The 17,538-nt window shown below is 49.3% G+C and overlaps 1 protein-coding gene across 1 annotated transcript in view; it reads left to right on the top strand.

The window, feature by feature from the left end:
* Positions 1 to 6,039: 6,039 nt before the first annotated feature.
* The window catches only part of VWA2 (von Willebrand factor A domain containing 2), a 46,072-nt gene continuing 34,573 nt past the window's right edge, over positions 6,040 to 17,538 (top strand). Inside the window, exons 1-3 of the mRNA XM_046027232.1 lie at positions 6,040 to 6,070; positions 12,850 to 12,911; positions 17,117 to 17,191. Coding sequence (XP_045883188.1) covers positions 12,860 to 12,911; positions 17,117 to 17,191 — 127 coding nt within the window. The 5' untranslated portion in view covers positions 6,040 to 6,070; positions 12,850 to 12,859. The remainder of the gene's footprint in view (positions 6,071 to 12,849; positions 12,912 to 17,116; positions 17,192 to 17,538) is intronic.

A 17,538-nucleotide genomic window follows, 5' to 3' on the forward strand; every position in this document is an offset into this window, starting at 1 on the left:
CCTCTGAGTTCTTCCTCCGAAATAAATAAGTCTTGCATGAAAGTTTCATACCACATTCATGGGGGATATGGGGAAGGGATACACGGTATCCCTACTGTATATATAAATTTTTAGGACTTAAAGGTACTGAAGAAAATATGGCTCCATGTTACTAGCAGATAAATCTAGTTGATAGATGTTTTATTTTTTTTTAATTTTTCTGTTTGAAAAGCTTCATAATAAAATGTGCCCTCTTGCTGTCCTTGTCTGCCTCTTTCACTTACTAAATGCTCTTTGGCTTGTTGTTACTTCAGTCCTGGTTCTTCTTTCCCTGTCCACTCTGAGCTCATCAATTTCTTTCCATCCTGACTCGAATCTCTTTTCTTTTGGTCTTTGGCCACGAGGTCTGTCTCTGGGCTCTCAGCCACTCCAAGGGGGAAGGAACTTTCTCTTTTCTGATCCTGCCATCCATATACTTCCAAATCTGTAGCCACTTAAACTTTGTTATTGTAGGTAGAATCTACATTTCCTGAAATACAGATAACAATGAAGGTAGAGTATGTAATTTTCTTTATTTTTTAGATTTTATTTATTTATTTGCCAAAGAGATAGCGAGCAGAAGTAGGCAGAGCAGCAGGGAGAGGGAGAAGCAGGCTCTCTGCTGAGCAGGGAGCCCTATGCAGGGCTCCATCCCAGGACCCTGGGGTCATGACCTGAGCTGAAGGCAGACAGTTAACTGACTGAGCCACCTAGGCACCCCTAGAGTATATAATTTTCTGGAAACACATAAAGTAATCTTAGTTTCTACTAAACTCATGTGCAGAATCATGGACCAGCTGACTTTCCTGCTAACCTGTAAATTTCTGTTTGGGAATTTTTCCATGATTTAAGTATCAGACTCATAAACCTAAGATGTCACAAACTCGAAGAAGAAAATACTTTTTTTTTTCTTTTTTGCTTTTACTGGTGACATGTCAGCCAGATTATATGGAATTTTTCCTCATGTAAAAAGTTGTTCAAATATTGATGCGCTTTTATTCAATGATCACGTACTCTGTTTTGCTCAAAATCCTTTCACTTTTTCAGCCTTGTGTTCTCATGGCCATTATTTTGATAACTTCCTTTTCTTACCTGTACATACAGGTTGCAGTGGATGCTTAATTTGTACATTCTCAGTTTAATTCCAGCCATCATGAAAATGTAAGTGAAAACTACGGAATCACAAAATTGGCCTTTTTGTTGTGGAATATTAGAGAAGCAAGTCAAAGAACATCTTAAAAAAATCTAAGTCCCAGTTTCTCAGATTCCAAGGTTTTATATGCTCCTGGAAATTTGAATACAAGAAGTTTAATTGAATGGATTCAATATGATTTGGTGGTTCAGCTTTGTCTTGCCCCCCAGAAGAGACAAATGCTATTTGTAGCACTAGTTTCACAAGTAGAGATCTGGATTCGTTTTATATAATCCTCTACTGGACCTACTTTAATTAGCATTAAATAACATTCAAGTATTTACTGACCTCTCTCTACTTGCCTGGGATCGAGGTAGGTGTGCTGTGTTTGTTCATTCGGGTCATGAACGATCTGTCACACCTGCTGGTGTTGGTGTTCGGTTTCCCTCGACGTATGTAGTTCAGTCTGATAAGTACAATATTGCTGAAGCTGTATAACCAAACAAACTATCCCTTGGCAGACACCATGTAAATATTGAGATACAGGTGTGTGTGGAGGTATATTCAATATGCCTTTTCTTTTAGTTGGAGTCTTCTGCCTGGGGCAGCTAGAAATTGAAAGTCACAGGACTGTGAGTGAGCGTTATAAATATGCTGAGCTTGAGCTCTCCTGCTGTACAGTAAGCGCTCCAGAAAACCAGGAGGCAAGGATTCTTTTCTGCAGGGCCCTAAACCGATTCCAGGAGAGGACTTCAGTGGTCATGAGGCTTGCTACTGGGCGGCTGGCAGCCCAGAGCAGCAAACCATTAGTGTAACTGGTGGGCTCATCACTGACACAGCTCCTGCCAGGACTGGGCAAACGGATCCCCTCTGGGGCAGGCGGAGAGTAGCCCGGAGGCTGCTCACCAGAGCCCGTGGTTCTGTAGCTGGTCAGGATTCTCAAGGATGGCTTTTGCTTTGTTTTTCCAGGTGAAAGGAATTGGAGGGCAGCCTGCAGTTCCACAGACAGTTAAGAGTCCTAGGGTGATTTTACCAGAATGAAAGCGAGGCTTGGTTAGAGTGAGACGACTGCATGTCTGTCTGTACAGGGCGGGAGCAGCAGAGGCTCACCCAAGGATCTGCTGACGGGTTTGCTGCTGCCCTGAATGCTGTTCAAGTTCCCGCGCAGGCACTGCTGGTCCATCTTCCCTAGGAAGCCTCTCGAACCTCAGCTGTAGCTTTCAAAGAACCTGAAACTGGTTTTGTTGAAGATTTGAGCTGCCCAGCCTCAGCCACTTTCCTTTGTACCTTGAGACCCTGAGGTGATGGCACTTTTAAGACCCTGTGGTGATAAGCCTTCCAGGAAGTGAGGCAGACTGGGGCTTATAAGTTAGAAGCCCTCCTGCCCCCAAGGGTATGCCGAGATTCAACCAACACAGTAAGGCAGTCGTCTAGGTGTGAAAACTGAAGCTACAAAATTAGGAAGTTTGGGCAGTTTGAAGGAGAAGAGTGCTTACAGGTTTGGCTGTTCAAACGACTGAAGGATGTTACCCAAGCCCTTGCCTTTGGTGACATCCCAATGTTTCCTTGATTCAGCCAGAAAGCATCATTTCCCAAAAGCAAATCCAATAACCTTGTGTGTGACTCATCCCCCTGTCTAAAGGAGTTGGGTTGTGTGCTTTAACCTTTAGAGCAGTTGGTGCCTACCCCAAAACTAAGGGTCTTTGGCTTTGAGAGGCAGCATTTCCATTCCCCATGTCCCCCTGCACGACTTTGTTCTCTAACTGCCTTGCCTCCATGGTTTTTGCTCTGGCTTAATGTACCGCCTATGGAGCACTTGAGAATCAGGCCCTTTTCCTCTCAGATGGTTTCTTGGCCATTTAAATACCCACTGTTCTTTGATTTCTTGAGAGGGTTCTAGGAAGTCCCCTTTTGCAGCTCTATAACCTATTCTCTCCATTGGGGTCTCTTCATGCATGTTCTGCCTTGCTTTCATCATTTGGGGGGCTAGGTGCGCAGAATTTGGGGCTTCCACAGGTTTGGGAACCACTGCTCTCATGAACCTTTAATTTTGTAGGCCAGAAAACCGGGCAAACGTTAAGCATCACAAAGCTAGTAGGTAGCAGAGCTGGATCGGGAACCCCAGATTCCCTCACTTCCAAAGAGGTGGTCAGTCCACAACACTGGGTGTCACCCGCTGTGTATCACTGAGTGCTGATGTCCCCAGTTAATCTCTGCACGAAACTCAGTCTTCATACCTGTGTGTTCCCGGAGACACGCTGTTCAGTGCAGCCCATGCTGAGAAAGGGCCCTTGTGATAGAGCTAGCAAGCACTGGGGCTACAAAGGTGAAGGTTAAGTCTTTGAAAGCAAGGAGCTCACAGACTCTTTGGGATGATGGTCCTTCATAATGCCTTTATTTTTTTAAATGTCCACAAATCTTCACAAAGGAGGGTTTGCTGTGGATGACAGAAGTAGCTGCGCAGCTTCTCTTTGTGTAAAACACCTCCACCTTCCACTCGCCATGCCTGGGCCTCCTGCCTTTCCCTCTTCTCTGCATGCACTTCTGCTAGACGTGATAGGCATCTAGGACAGACTAGACTTTGATGTGAAGGAGTTTGAAGCAACCGGTATCTCCACCAGTACTTAGAGTTTTCGTCCTTCACTTCTTAACCATGGAATGAAAATGTGAAACGCCCCCTCCAGTTAAAGCCATCAAACTATCAGGAACATCCAGAATTGAAATCTGACTTAGACGTCTAAGGTAAACCTGGTTAGGTAAAGGTTTGCTGGTAAATATTAGCTTAGAAAACAGTCACAGCAGGTCGGGGAGAGGGCTGTCCGCTGAGAAATTTCCACTTTTGGCAGGACTTGTTCTGCCCTTCTCAAAACGTCTGGAGTGACACAGGCCACTCACAACATGTGAGTTATGTGGCTATCGGACATTTAAAATGTGGCTGGTCCAAACTGAGATGTGCTAAACACGTAAAACACAGGATTCTGAAGACTTTGTATAAAATATCTTTTACGCTGGTCACACAAGATATTTGTTACACAAGATCTGCTGGGCTGTTAAGCTTACCTGTTCGTTCCACTTTTTTTTTTTAAAGATTTATTTATTTGACAGCGCGATCAGAAACAGGCAGAGAGGCAGGCGGGTGGGGGGGGGGGGAAGCAGGCTCCCCACTGAGCAGAGAGCCCGACGCGGGGCTTGGTCCCAGGACCCTGAGATCACAACCCGAGCCGAAGGCAGAGGCCTTAACCCACTGAGCCACCCAGGCACCCCTGTTCTTTCCACTTATTAAATGTGGCTTCTGGAACATTTAAAATGAGATTTTTGAGTGCCTTCTTAGCGCAGTAGGCAGCGCGTCAGTCTCATAAAATGAGATTTTTGGCTTGCATTACATTTGAGACCATGCGCACTCCGATGTAGAGAGGAACCCCCCCCCCCCATTCCGCCAAGTGTTTAGACCTGCTGTTAAGTTCCCTGGCACAGGTGCTCCTGCATTGCTGATGCGCTACCGTTTTACATTAGGGTGCTCGGTGTTACTGGAAGGAATTAGGTGAAAAATGAGTCTCTTCTCCCGCACTTTTTGAAGACTGCAACATTTACTTACCATAGGTCACTTTCACTGGAAACTTAATATTGGGAATGTTGGAAACCAACCCAGAATTAGAAAAAGTGAAATGTTTTTAGAATTTATTTTAGAGCTTTTGAGAGTGAGAGCAGTTGGAGAGGAAGAAGCAGTCTCCCTTCTGAGAAGGACCCTGGGATCATGACCTGAGCCAAAGGCAGCCTCTTTTTTTTTTTTTTTAAATTTATTTGACAGAGAGAGATCACAAGTAGACAGAGAGGCAGTCAGAGAGAGAGAGAGAGAGAGAGAGAGGGAAGCAGGCTCCCTGCTGAGCAGAGAACCCGATGCGGGACTCGATCCCAGGACCCTGAGATCATGACCTGAGCCGAAGGCAGCGGCTTAACCCACTGAGCCACCCAGGTGCCCCCAAAGGCAGCCTCTTAACCGACTGAGTTACCCAGGTGCCTAGAATTTTTTTAAACTTTTTTTTTTTTAATTTATTTGACAGAGATCAAATTACCCAGTTACCCAGGCGCCCCTAGAATTTTTTTAAAAAGGAAAAACGGGGGAGGGGGGCGCCTGGGTGGCTCAGTGGGTTAAGCCTCTGCCTTCAGCGCAGGTCATGATCTCAGGGTCCTGGGATCCAGCGCCACACGGGGCTCTCTGCTCCGCAGGGAGCCTGCTTCCCTCTCTCTCTGCCTGCCTCTCTGCCTGCTTGTGATCTCTGTCTGTCAAATAAATAGGATCTTAGGGAAAAAAAAAAAAAAAAAAACACTACAGATGACGTAGGAATAACCAACATGTATTTAACACTTACTGTTTATAAGCATTGTACCCTTTTGTTTGCTGGCGTCTGATTCTTAAAAATCCAGCACCTGCTAGGCTTCACCGAGGACCCTGGCCAGAGAGGCGTGCGTACTACCTCCCACCTGCAATAGCACAGGCAGGTAAACGGCCATTGCCATGAGAAATAGAATTGGTGCCAAAGTCAACATTTTCGCGTGGGTCTGAGCCATAAATCCTGCGGAGCCGACAGCGGGTGGCATAGTGCTCCCCGCTCCACCGCTGGGAGACCCGGAGACCCGCGCAGAAGTAAGTACTTTTATTTGCCCACCAGGCCCACGCGGTGTTTAAAAACGCGACAAGGGGTGCGGACCCAGGTCCCAGAAGCGCCTGATGCACCTCCCACGGCCCGCGCCGCGCTCGCCGCCTCCCTTTGGTGAAGCTACAGGTGTCCCACGTGGCTCCCACCCCGAGCGCCCCTCCTGCGGGCCTGCAGCGCCCCCTGGCCCGAGCCGAGCCCGAGGGCCAGCACAGCGGCCTCCGCGCCCGCGTCCCGCCGTGCGCTCCCCGCCGCGCTCGTCCCGGTGAGTCCGAGCGCGGAGCCCGCGCGCCCCGGGCCCCGCCGGCGACCTCGGAAGGGGCGCCGATTACCTGCTCGCGCTCTCGAGGTGGGGATGCTCGACTCCCAGCCGTCCCTCCCAGCAGCGCTGACCCGGTGCTGCCCCGCGTGGACGCGGCGGCCGGGCGGCGTTGCGGGCTTTGTTCGGCTTTGTTTGCGCCGCACCTGAGTTCGGCCCCGAGGCACGCGCGCTGCTCCGGGAAGCCGGCGTCCCGGGGAAGAGCGCACCTGGCGTACGCCGCCTCCCGGCTCCCGCCAACCGCCCCGGCAGAGCCGGCCCCGGGTCTTGGGACAGGGCGTGAGGCGGGCCCAAGGGCGGGCTCTCCCTTGGGTCCCCGGCACGGGGTCGCAGAACCGAGGGGCGCGGAGCAGAGGTAAGGGAACGGGCTCGGCGGCTGTGGGTGGAGGAGGGAACCACATTTTAAAGCCGACCTCCTTGGCACGGTCGCAATCTCTTAACCTGGAGACTTCGGAAGGGGACTGGTCTTTTTAATAAAGGCTTCTGGGACATGCCTTTCTCCCCCGCCCGCCTCCTTTTTCAGGGGATATGCTGGTGCTAAGGTGACTTCTGTGCAATTTTCTCGGCAGTGAGGTGTCCCAAGCGAAGCCTCTGCAGCAGAACCCTAGAAGGGCCCGTTGCCCACAGACTTGCCTCTGGGCAATGGGAAGTCTAGGGGGCTTTGTGTTGATTTTTGCATACTGGGATCCCCCACCTCACCTGCTTCCTGCATTTCTCCTTCTGGGGAGCTCCACACTTGGCCACCACCTGGGACAGTAAATGGAAGGGTCTCAGAATCGCACCTTTGAAACTTGCCAGGTGGTATTGATTTAAAAACACGGTGGGCACCCAGGCAGGAAAGAAGGAAGGTGGCACCTTCCTGCCCAGGTGGAATCTGTGGCCCTCCAGCCAAGAAGGGCCTTTCCCTATCCCCCCCCACCCCAATAGGCTCTGGTCCTCTGAAATGAATCACAGATGCCCATGTTTTTACAGGTGAGGAAACAGACCTAGAGAAGGCAAAAGAATGCCCCAAGAGTGAATGAGAGAGCCCCTAGGAACACAGATTCCTGGGTTTTTAATGAGCTGTATAAATGGCACAGTCATAATTGGCAAGTGATGACATTAGGGATAAATGGGTGAAATTACAAGAGCATTTTGTTACTGATGCTCCCGTCTTGTATCTTACAGAGTATTTTCACTGCATTCCCAGTACCTGGCAGGGTGCTGGGCACAGAGCAGATGCTTGCTAGTTTTTGTTGAATAGATGAAATTTCATGTAATTATATCATTGGAAGCTTCGGCTACATTGTGAGGGTTTTAGAGCTGTGGTCCTCAAACTTTTGTACTTCTGCACATCACAGATCCGTTTAAAAAAGTTTGCATCAGGAGTGTAACAAAATTTTAAAATTTTCTCCCAACTTTGAATCTTATCTCACAAGAATTTTCTTTCCTTTTTTTTTCCCCAAATAAATCCCTCCCATCATCCCCAAGCTAGTGGAGGTCTCTTGGGGATGCTGCACAAGGAGGGGGGTGTCTGTCTTATCCCAGCTTCTGCATCAGGCCGGCTCCCTGGGGCAGCTGAATGCACTTGAGGTCCCTTTCTTTTGTTTACCCTTTATCTTGTAAACAGCTCCGGGCCTCCTTTCCACACCCACAGAATTACCAGCTGGCCTGCCTTCAGTGTGGTTACTGTCCCCGATCCCTCCTTTCCTTTCCTGATCCCGAGTCCCTCCTCTTCACGGGGATTTCCCTGTTCTCCATGTAGGAAACTTTGCCCTCACTCAGGGCACTTTTGTATTGTGACCTCACGTGATCCCAGCATCAACCTTTACAGGTAAATAGGATGGGTGATGTCTCCCTCATTTTTGAGGGAAGGAAACTGAAACACTGAAGAGAAGGGATTTATTGAGAGGCTCATTCATGGGCTTCACAAGGTGAAATTGCTCTTTGACCTTGGGTCTCAACTACTATGAGACCATTTTTCTCATGTATAAATAGTAGAAATGATCGTATCTGCTCTGTGGGTGTAAAATGAAATTAACTTATTAAATGTAATAATTCTTTAATTTTGTATGTTTAGAAAGTGACCATTAGGAGGGATGTTCACATACTATTTCACTGGATCCGTACAGTACTGCCTGAGTTCCTGAGTTTGTGAAACAGATTCACCCCAGGTGCTAGATGAATGACCCTGAGACTGGCGGAGCTGTTGTTTGCAGTCACCCAGGTGGTCAGAAGCAGAACTAGTCCAGAATTCTATCTCTGGACTTCCGGTCCAGCGTGGATTCTCTTATACTTCTGTGTCCCAGAGTCCAAAGAATTTGGGTCCTACACAATTTAAATAAGGGATCTTCAAATATCGTCAGAACAAACATCAAAATCCCTCTTGGCTAAGAATGTCTCTTAGGGGGTGTGGCAAGAGTGGGAAGCCCTGAGTTTCATGCCCGTCCGACCGGGGAATCCGTACAGCACATCAGTCCTCCTCTGGTGCTGACTTCTGCTTCTCGGACTGTTGGGTTCTAACAATCTGTGGTTCTTTTAGAGGGAGCATGACTTTCCCTGAGCAGTTTTTAAAACACTTTCCCTGCCCCATCAAGCTAGAAACGTGTGGTCCACTTCCCTGGGCCTGAACCACGTGTTTTGCCAAAAGGCCAAGGAAGGTGACTGTTACAATGAAAGACACCAAGGGCTTCCTGGCTCCAGGCTTTTACCTCCAATTTTAAAGTCTTCCTGTTCAGGTGTTGCCTGTTCTTGTAAAGGGGTCCGATTTCCATCCCGCTGTTTGAGAGGAGACTGCCAAGGGCGAATCTAATTAATATTTAGGGTTGGCATTGCATTTTTTTTAAAGATTTTATTTATTTATTTGATAGAGATGACAAGCAGGCAGAGAGAGAGGGGGTAAGCAGGCGCCCTGCTGAGCAGAGAGCCCGATATGGGGCTCCATCCCAGGACCCTGGGATCATGACCTGAGCCGAAGGCAGAGGCTTTAACCCACTGAGCCACCCAGGCGCCCTGGCATTGCATTTTGTAAGGAGGTAGAAGGGGTTTCCTTTTTCGTTTCAAACTTATTTCCAATCACAGAGGAGAAGGCAGGCAAAACTGTCCTGCAAAACTGCCTCCAGCTCTTGCCAGTCTGGCCCTTGGTTTTCAGAAAGTAGCCTTGCTTTGGCCTCCACTTCTTCCTGTGTTATGGTCCCGTGTCATCCCGGTGTTTCGCGGAGCCCTGCGGCCAGCTTCCCTCGCCCGCTGTCCCCGGTGCTGCAGGTGCTGCGTGGCCCTGGAAGATGGAGGGGGGTGGTGAAGAGCAGCTGCGTCCGTATGTGAGCGCCCCCAGGAGCCTGGGATAATGTGGGCTTCGCGTGGGTAATGGAACAGAAAGGAACAAATGACGAGTGAGGCGTTGGCGGTGGAAAAGACTTGACGAGGCTTACCCGGGATGGAAGGATCCGTTTCTGCCTGGGGATGTAGACCACTCCTGACTACTTGGCTCAAGAATGCGGGGAGTTCTGGAGATCTTCTCACGTCATGTGCTGAGTGTGGGAGTCGCTGGCAGGTATTAGCTTGTGGAAAACTGCCGAAGGGTGGATTCAGGTGGCAGATTTTTAATTATGCTTCTGTTCCTTTACCTTAATCTGCCAGGATCAGGAAGGGAATGGGTGGAACAGATCACTGGGAGGCTAGATGGAGTCCGATCCGCTGATTAGCTGTGTCACCTGTGGCAAAACAACTTTTCCGTGCCTCAGTTTTCTCATCTGTAAAATGGGGAAAACATAGTCACTGGCTGACTGCGAGGATCAAGAGGGGGAAGACTTAGTATGGACCCCAGTACTGGGCACACAGTGCATTTACTGCTCACCAGATGGTAGCTGTTGGATTTTTACTATGCAGTTCATCCTTTTTTTAAAAAGTTTTTAGGTGAAGGGTTGTATTTAGAATGTGGAATTAGTACCACAAGCAGGTGTCTGGAAATCGGTGTGATGGTGGTCAGTGTAGCCAGGAAGCTCACATCTCGCTTCCTGTGTGCCAGATCTGTGCGGGCGACTGGGGCTCCAGCAGGGACCAAGACTCCATCCCTGAGGTTTTTGCCACGGGGCCGGTGAGATAAAGCCATCAGCAGATGGTTCTGGCGGGGGCTGTGTGATGAGACAGGCCGTGCTCTGGGCACGGGGAGGGAAGTGCTGCTGAGGTCCCAGAGCCAGCACCAGCTGGTCTACACACTTAGCAGGAGGCGGTCGACTTCTTGCACGGATTTGCAGATTGCCAACATAAATTTTGTCTTAATGAGCAGAAACTTAGAAAACTCTGGAAGACATTCACCTGGGCATGCAGAGGCACATAAGAGAGCGAGGCAAGGTTGCTTTCGTTTGTCTCATAGCAGAGGGAGGGGACCCCCTGTTTCCTGAGTGCCTTACTAGGGAGCAGGAACCTGCTGTACTGCCTTCCACTGTGTCCTCGTGGCAGCCTGGGGAGGCTGCTAGAATCCCGCTTTTATTAAAAAAAAAAAAAAAATCAATAAGCCTCTGAGTCAAGTCATGCACGTGCCCAGGGTCAGAAGCTGTGACCCCAGAAAATCATCATGAGCCAAATTAAGGAGTAGACAGCATTGAACTGCCCCCTTGTCCCCATGCCTTGCCCTGCCTGGCTCCTGGGAGCAGGTGGGAACCCATCCTTCATCTGTTGTATGGACCAAGAGGAAAGAAAAGGTGCCTCTGGGGGAAAGGAAGGTCTGTCTTGCTGGCATGTGCTGAGCTGGAAACTAACAGGAGCCGTGTCGGCCCCGCCAGGCTGTGTCCTCTCTGTCCATCTTCCCCTCTTGACTTTTTCACGCTTGTGATAATCACTCTCCACTGGCCACTTAGGTTAGGTGAAGCTGTGAGCCTCACGGTCATTTGAGGCACAGAGACCCTCATTTTAAACTTTCCTGCAAAAGCATCTGTATTTCTTGGGGGAACTCCGGATTTCCAGGGGAGCCCTTGCTTGCAGCTTACTCAGAATCCTCTGAATGAGGAGTCAAGTTCTGTTTCGTTGCTGCAGTTGGGAGACGTGCGTCCCAGCCTCGCAGCGAGAAGGCAGAGGGTGTCTGACGACAGAGCTCGTTTCAGTGCCAGTTACGTTAAAGGCCCTTCTGTGAGCTGCTGAGGATGAGCAGGAAACTCCCACCCCGCACTGTGGAGAAACGACGTCCTCCAGTGGAGACGTGGGGGTCCAATGACCCAAGATACATAAACGAGAACTTGGCCCTCCTGCCTGGTCCTCCACGTTCTTAGCTGCTGGAGAGCACTGTTTACTTAAGATGTTACAGGGACTTTCTGATTTGGGTGCTTCAGGCAGAAGTGAGGTTCTCTGTCCTGGGCTGCCCCGTTGGGTACCCCACGCTATGACCGACTGCCTTGTCCTCTGCTCTCTTCTCTGGAACCCGGCGGGGGTGGGTGGGGGGACCCTGCAGTGGTTTCCTTTCCATATCTCTGCCTGGGATTTTCTCTTCAGAATTGTCTCCCGAGTGAATGTCAGCATTTTGTGTTTAATGGAAGGAAATTTGAGTCAGACCTACCTGTGGCCATCTTTTTTTTTTTTGATGGGCAAGTTTAATGGGAAGGATAAGACCTTGAATGAGTATGGGAACCTCCAAGGCAAAAAATAGAATTTCTAGAACCTGTTGTTCAGATATTTTTAGATTTCTCCCTGATAAATTGTACCGGGGAAAAAAAGCTATCGGTTTCATTCCGTATGAACCTTTTCTCCTTATGCTACTTGCAAGTACACTCGCTAAAGTGTCAGACCGTCTGAATTGTAGAGCATGTCTTTGTGGTTGAAAAGATAATGAAGGATCCATTTCCTGGGCCTCACAGCTAAAATAAGATATCTCATGTATGTGCTCTTATAGAATCAAAATTATAATCTGTCGTTCTTACTAAAAGCTCTTACTTTCTTCCCTTATTTTCCTTAAAAATTGTTATCAGGCCCCATGAAACTGAATCTTACCTGTACTATAAACATGATTGGGCAATAATAATTTTTAAAAACCGCTTTTGTTTCTTCTTCAGCCATATTACTTTTTTAAATTTTTTTTTAATTTTTAAAGATTTATTTATTTGATGCAGAGATAGCGAGAGCAGGAACACAAGCAGGAGGAAGGGCAGAGGGAGAGCGAGAACCAGGCTTCCCCACCAAGCAGGGAGCCCAAAGTGGGGCTTGATCCCAGGACCCTGAGATCATGACCTGAGTTGAAGGCAGATGCTTCACTGGCTGAGCCACCCAGGTGCCCAGCCGCATTACTTTTTATAATTTAGAAAGTATAGGCTTTGAGACCTTGCTAGAAGGTTTCAGAAAATGAGGACATTGGAAATCAAATCTTCAATCTCTCTGATTCTAACTCCTCATAAGAAACAGAGGCATTGAGAGGGAGGAACTTTACTCAAGGTCATGGGCTGGTCAGGGGCTGGCCAGGCTAGGACCCAGGACACATCCTTGGTTACAGCATACCTTCCTGGAGTCTGTGAAGGAGCTTCTGGGGTGGGAGGATAGTTGTCTGGGAAAGATGTTAGACCATCCTTTGAAACAAAATCATTGGAGCAAAGTCTCCAATGGGTCCTTTCCAGGCTAATACAGTTATTGTGGCAAGGAGGAGTCTCTAGGGTCATCTTTGTGCCCTCAAAAAGACTGAGTACTTGCCTTCTCGTTTGGGGGTGACTTGGGAGGTGCACAGAGTTAATTGCTGATGCTTTTTTTCCTGTCCTGCCCTGTAGGTAAATCAACATGCCCTCTTTCCTGTTGCTGGAAGTCCTCTTCATTTTCCTATTTTCTGGAGGTAAGCTCTTTTGGTCAGGAGTTAGGTGTTGAGGGCTTTGGTTTACGTCACATCCTGTTGATTTTAACTTCTAGAGGCCTCTCAAATACATCTGCAGCTCTCTACTCCGCTGCCACCTGCCTAGTGTGAGCCCCATCATCTTGTGCTTGGACCACGGCAGTAGTCTCCCAGTTGGTCTCCCTGTTCCACCTGGTTCTGCTCCACACCACTGTGCACAGAATAGTCATTTCAAAATGTAAATCTGGGGTACTGGGTGGCTCAGTTGGTTAGGTGTCCCACACTTGATTTGGGCTAGGTCATCTCAGGGTCATGAGATCGAGCCTCACGTTGGGCTCTGCACTCAATGGGAGGTCTGCTGGAGATTCTCTCCCTCTCCCTCTGCCTTCCACACACCCCCACCATGCTCTCTCTACAATAAAAAAAAAAATCTTTAAAAAATAACAATAATGCGAATCTGATCATGCCCGGACCCCTCTCCACCCCTACACCCTGCCTAGATTTTTTAAAAAATTTATTAGAAAGCAAGAGTGAGCAGTGTGGAGGCTCAGAAGAAGAGGGAGAAGCAGGCTCAATCAAGCGTGGGGCTCGATCCTAGGACCTGAGATCATGACTGGAGTTGAAGCCAGATGCCTGGGCACCCAGGTGCCCCTTGCCTCAAATTTTAAATGATACCTCATTGCTCTAAAGAGACCTTGCTTGCTCTGACTCTAGGCCCCCAGGCATCATCTGGCACCCTCTCCCTCTATGCCACAGCCCTTATTCCTTCCAGTCCTGCCCAGCCCCCTTGCTCCCATTCTGCCTGGGGGGTTCTCAGTTATGGTGACACCTCTGCCTAGATCACCCCCTCACCCAACACTGCCGGCTCAGTAAACTAGGCATCTGTCAGCACCCAGCACAGTTCCTCTTGGTCCCCTAGGTCAGGCCATTTCCTCTAAGACCTCTAGCCCCGGGCACCACTGCTATGTAGTCCTTCTATGTGAATTTTTAAAGACTCAGTGTCCATCTTCTGTACCAGATAGAAGCTCCATGAGAAAGAGATTCTACATGTTGTGTATTCACCACTGCATAATCTCGGCACTCGGCACCCAGCACCGGACCTGGCGCACAGAAGTGTTTCAGAAGTGCACGGGTGAATGAATGATGGAGCAAAGCAACTTTGTTTTTACTCCCCTCCCGAGTTCTAGCCTTGTTAAAATGAGATGGTAGAGAGGAATCAGAGTTCAGGTTAGTCCTACAAGTAAGAACAAATGGGCAGGGTACCCAGCCGTCCCAATCTAGCTCAGGGTCCTCTCGTGGTCTCTGTGACTCTGCTGTGTTGAACCCTGTCACCACCGGCCTGTTCCCTGGGGGCTGGGAGATAAGAGAGGCTGGAAGAAGGTGAGTGGTTGCTCAGCCCCCCAGCCTTCCTCTCTAAGCCATGTGGGTAGACCGTGTAACATTGTAGCTTCGTGGTGAGGGGCCTGGGGAGCAATGAGATATGTTTGGGCACAGGGCTTGAATGGGGTCCCCGGAGGCTCAGGCTCTGGTTCTGCTCTATTCATTGCAGAGTTCTCCTTCTGCAGCCCCGTCCAGTTTACAGAGCGCTTGTCCTGACCATCTCTGGATTGGACAGATGAGGCAGGCGAGGCCCAGTGAGGCCTAGTGAGGCCTGTGACTTGCCCAGGATCACACAGCTGTTGGGAGCAGAACTGGGACAAATGTCTCTCTCCTGACTTCTGGGCTGGCCTCACCACTCAGGGATCCTCTAGGGGAGGAGAAGGTACAGGAATCATCAGACTAGGCCTCTGCTCTCTTATCCATAGAGTGAGAGGGTCAGATGGCTGATTCTCAGCCCTGTCCACTCCTGAGCCCCACCCAGCCCTGCAGGAGATTGATGTTCTGGAGCCCGGGTAGGCAGCCTCCCGAGACGCGGCTGCATCAGTTAGAAGAGGAAACCTGAGTCCAACATTCATCAGCTCCCTATTTCAGGGGGAAGCCTTGCAGAATTCTGAGTAACGTCATAGGGGAGCCATGGGGACATCACACACAGCACAAGGAGGGGTCATCTGAAGCCTGACACAGCCATAACTGCTGAGCACGTGGTAGAGAAGGACACATTGGCTGAGTGACATCTTTAGTGAATGGTCTCTGGTCACCGAGCGCCTCTGCCTTCTTCTCAGGGGGAGGTTGCTGGCCTGTCTCCAGCTGGGAATTTGCTGGTAAGACTTGTAAAAAGGTCCAGCGCTTTTCTGTTCTTTATAGGGCCTTGGAGATTCCTTGGCTGCTGGGCTCTTTGCAATACTTCATGGACTTATTCGGGAAACCTTAGTGCATGTGTATGGTGCACAGAGAGATGGGGTAGGCTTTGCAGAGGATGGTTGGAAGCGTTCCTGCCCTCGGGAGCTCCCAGGGTGGCTGGGCTGATGGGAGCAGCTCGGCCTGATGGGGAGGGGGCAGCCGGGCTGCGTGAGCCTGCAAGAAGCAGAGAGCCTCTGTGTTCTGGAAGACCAATGTGCTGAATTATTGGGTGAATTTTCAGGTTTTGATGTGTTGCCTAGCCTCTGTCTTAACATGTGCCAATTTTTGTGCAAGTGGAAGGGTGGTTGTTGTTTGTTTTTTTTTTTCTCCCCGTAAACCCCGTCTATAGTCTTTATTTGTAATTTGTCTTGTTTCTGCCTCTAGTGGCAAAACCACAGTGGCAGATTGTCCCAGACCCCACGAATGATATTTGACACATCTTGTCTATGGGGCTAACGGCTGGTTCAACATTTTGGCCAAGAACCATCCTATGTGAGTGAGATTGGGAACAGGGCAGATCAGGTGAGCAGAAACCGACTGCTCGAAGGCTAGGTGGGGAGTGGAAAGGAGCCAGAGAAGATGGGGCTGGGTGGAGCCCAGGGGGTAGCTGACTAAAGGTGGGGGGTGTCTCAAGCAAGAGGCATCCCCATCCTAGACCCTGACTTTTTCTTTTAGTTTCTTCCTCCTAATCACTTTCCTGGCAGTCACAGAGCCCCTTGGGCCCAACATACCGGCCTGGTGTGACTCCCCGGCCCTATTTCCCGTTCCTGCATTCCCAGCAGTGCCCCCACGCCCAACGTTCCTTCATCTGCCCCTTGCCTGGCCTGCTCCCCTGCTCTGCCCACCTCATTTTATTTCCTCTGTGCTCACCCACCACATGTGGATATCGATAAAGCACGGGGCCTTCTGCCACTAGACGTCAACCGTGTGCACGTGGCTTCTCGAAATAGCCCTCCAAGAGGCACCTTGTGGCCTTCAGGATGTCCACCATGATTGGCTCATGTTCAACAGTCCTGGGGCTTCCTTGACATATTACCCCTGCTCTCAGAGTTTATTTTGTAAATCAACCATCATTACCATTTTATTGGACATCCTGTAAGAGAATGAAAGATGTATTCACGAACTTCCTCTCCCAAAACTTCTTGGCCCTTGTTCATATTAACCGTGCTGAACAAATTTACCAGTGTTTACTCATGGCCCCGTCTTGCTGGGATTTGTTATCCCCACTGTTCCTCCATCACAAGTCACCCTGAAAGGAGAGTCCCGATGTGCCTTTTCCCTTCTCCCTGTTCTTCCTTCGAATCCCTTCCCAGGTCTGATACTGCAGGGGCAAAGGCTGTAAGCAGCTTTAAGACTCTTCATTCACGTGGCCAAACTGTTTTCTAAAAAGGTTGTACCAGTGTTCACCACCATCAGGGAAAGGTTTCTTCTGATTTATCTTTCCCCATTTACATTTAAGTGTAGAAGCTGGTCGATTACTTTCACAGTTAACAGGGTATCTCATGGTTTGGGTTAAAAACATTTTGTCACCTGTTCAAACATTTTCCCTGTGCTTGTCTATGAATTGGATGTTTATATCCAAGGTTAATTTTTATGGCAAGGTGCTACACCCTGGGGGGGGGGGGGCATCCAGTTATCATGCCTAAGCAGGGGCAGAACTCATCAGAATCACACCTCGCCTTCTATATATATTTTTAATTTTTTGCTTCAAAATACCCATATTTAAATACAAGGTTACCTGACAGAAGTGAAGTAATTGGAGGGGTTTCTTTATGTCGTCCACCTGGTGATTTTTGAGATGCAACATCCTTAAATTCCTTCACATTCCATTTCCCTTCTACTGCCCGTTGGTTCTGGTCACATAATGTGGACTAAGACTCCTCCCCTTTTTGGTTTGCACTGACTGCTTCCGGTGTCTTCTCTCCTAGTACCCCTGTCTCATGCGCTTCAGGAAGTCCATGTAAGCAGGGAGACCATTGGGAAGATTTCAGCCGCCAGCAAAAGTAAGCACACGTGTTCGTCAACCTTTTAGACCCCCATGCTGGCCTCTGCATGACTCCAGAATGTTCCTGCCCCACTCCCATCTTCCTTTCACACCGTGGCCGGAGTCATTTTCCCCAAACAGGCCTGATCCACCTCTATCCTGGGTGAAAACCTTGGGTAAATCCTTGTTGCTGAATTTCTTGGTCTTGCTTGGGAGTCCTCGGCTATGTGATTACCATCGCCCCAGCCAGCCTCCTCTCCCGCCATGTTCCTTCCTCTTCCTCCCTTTTCAACATCTCTTCCACCTGCTCAAGCCACACCAGCCTGTTCCCAGAGACCTTGCGTGTCCTTTCCCTCCCTCTCTGGT

The sequence above is a fragment of the Meles meles genome, chromosome 13, assembly GCF_922984935.1.
Source record: "Meles meles chromosome 13, mMelMel3.1 paternal haplotype, whole genome shotgun sequence".
Lineage (NCBI taxonomy): Eukaryota > Metazoa > Chordata > Mammalia > Carnivora > Mustelidae > Meles > Meles meles.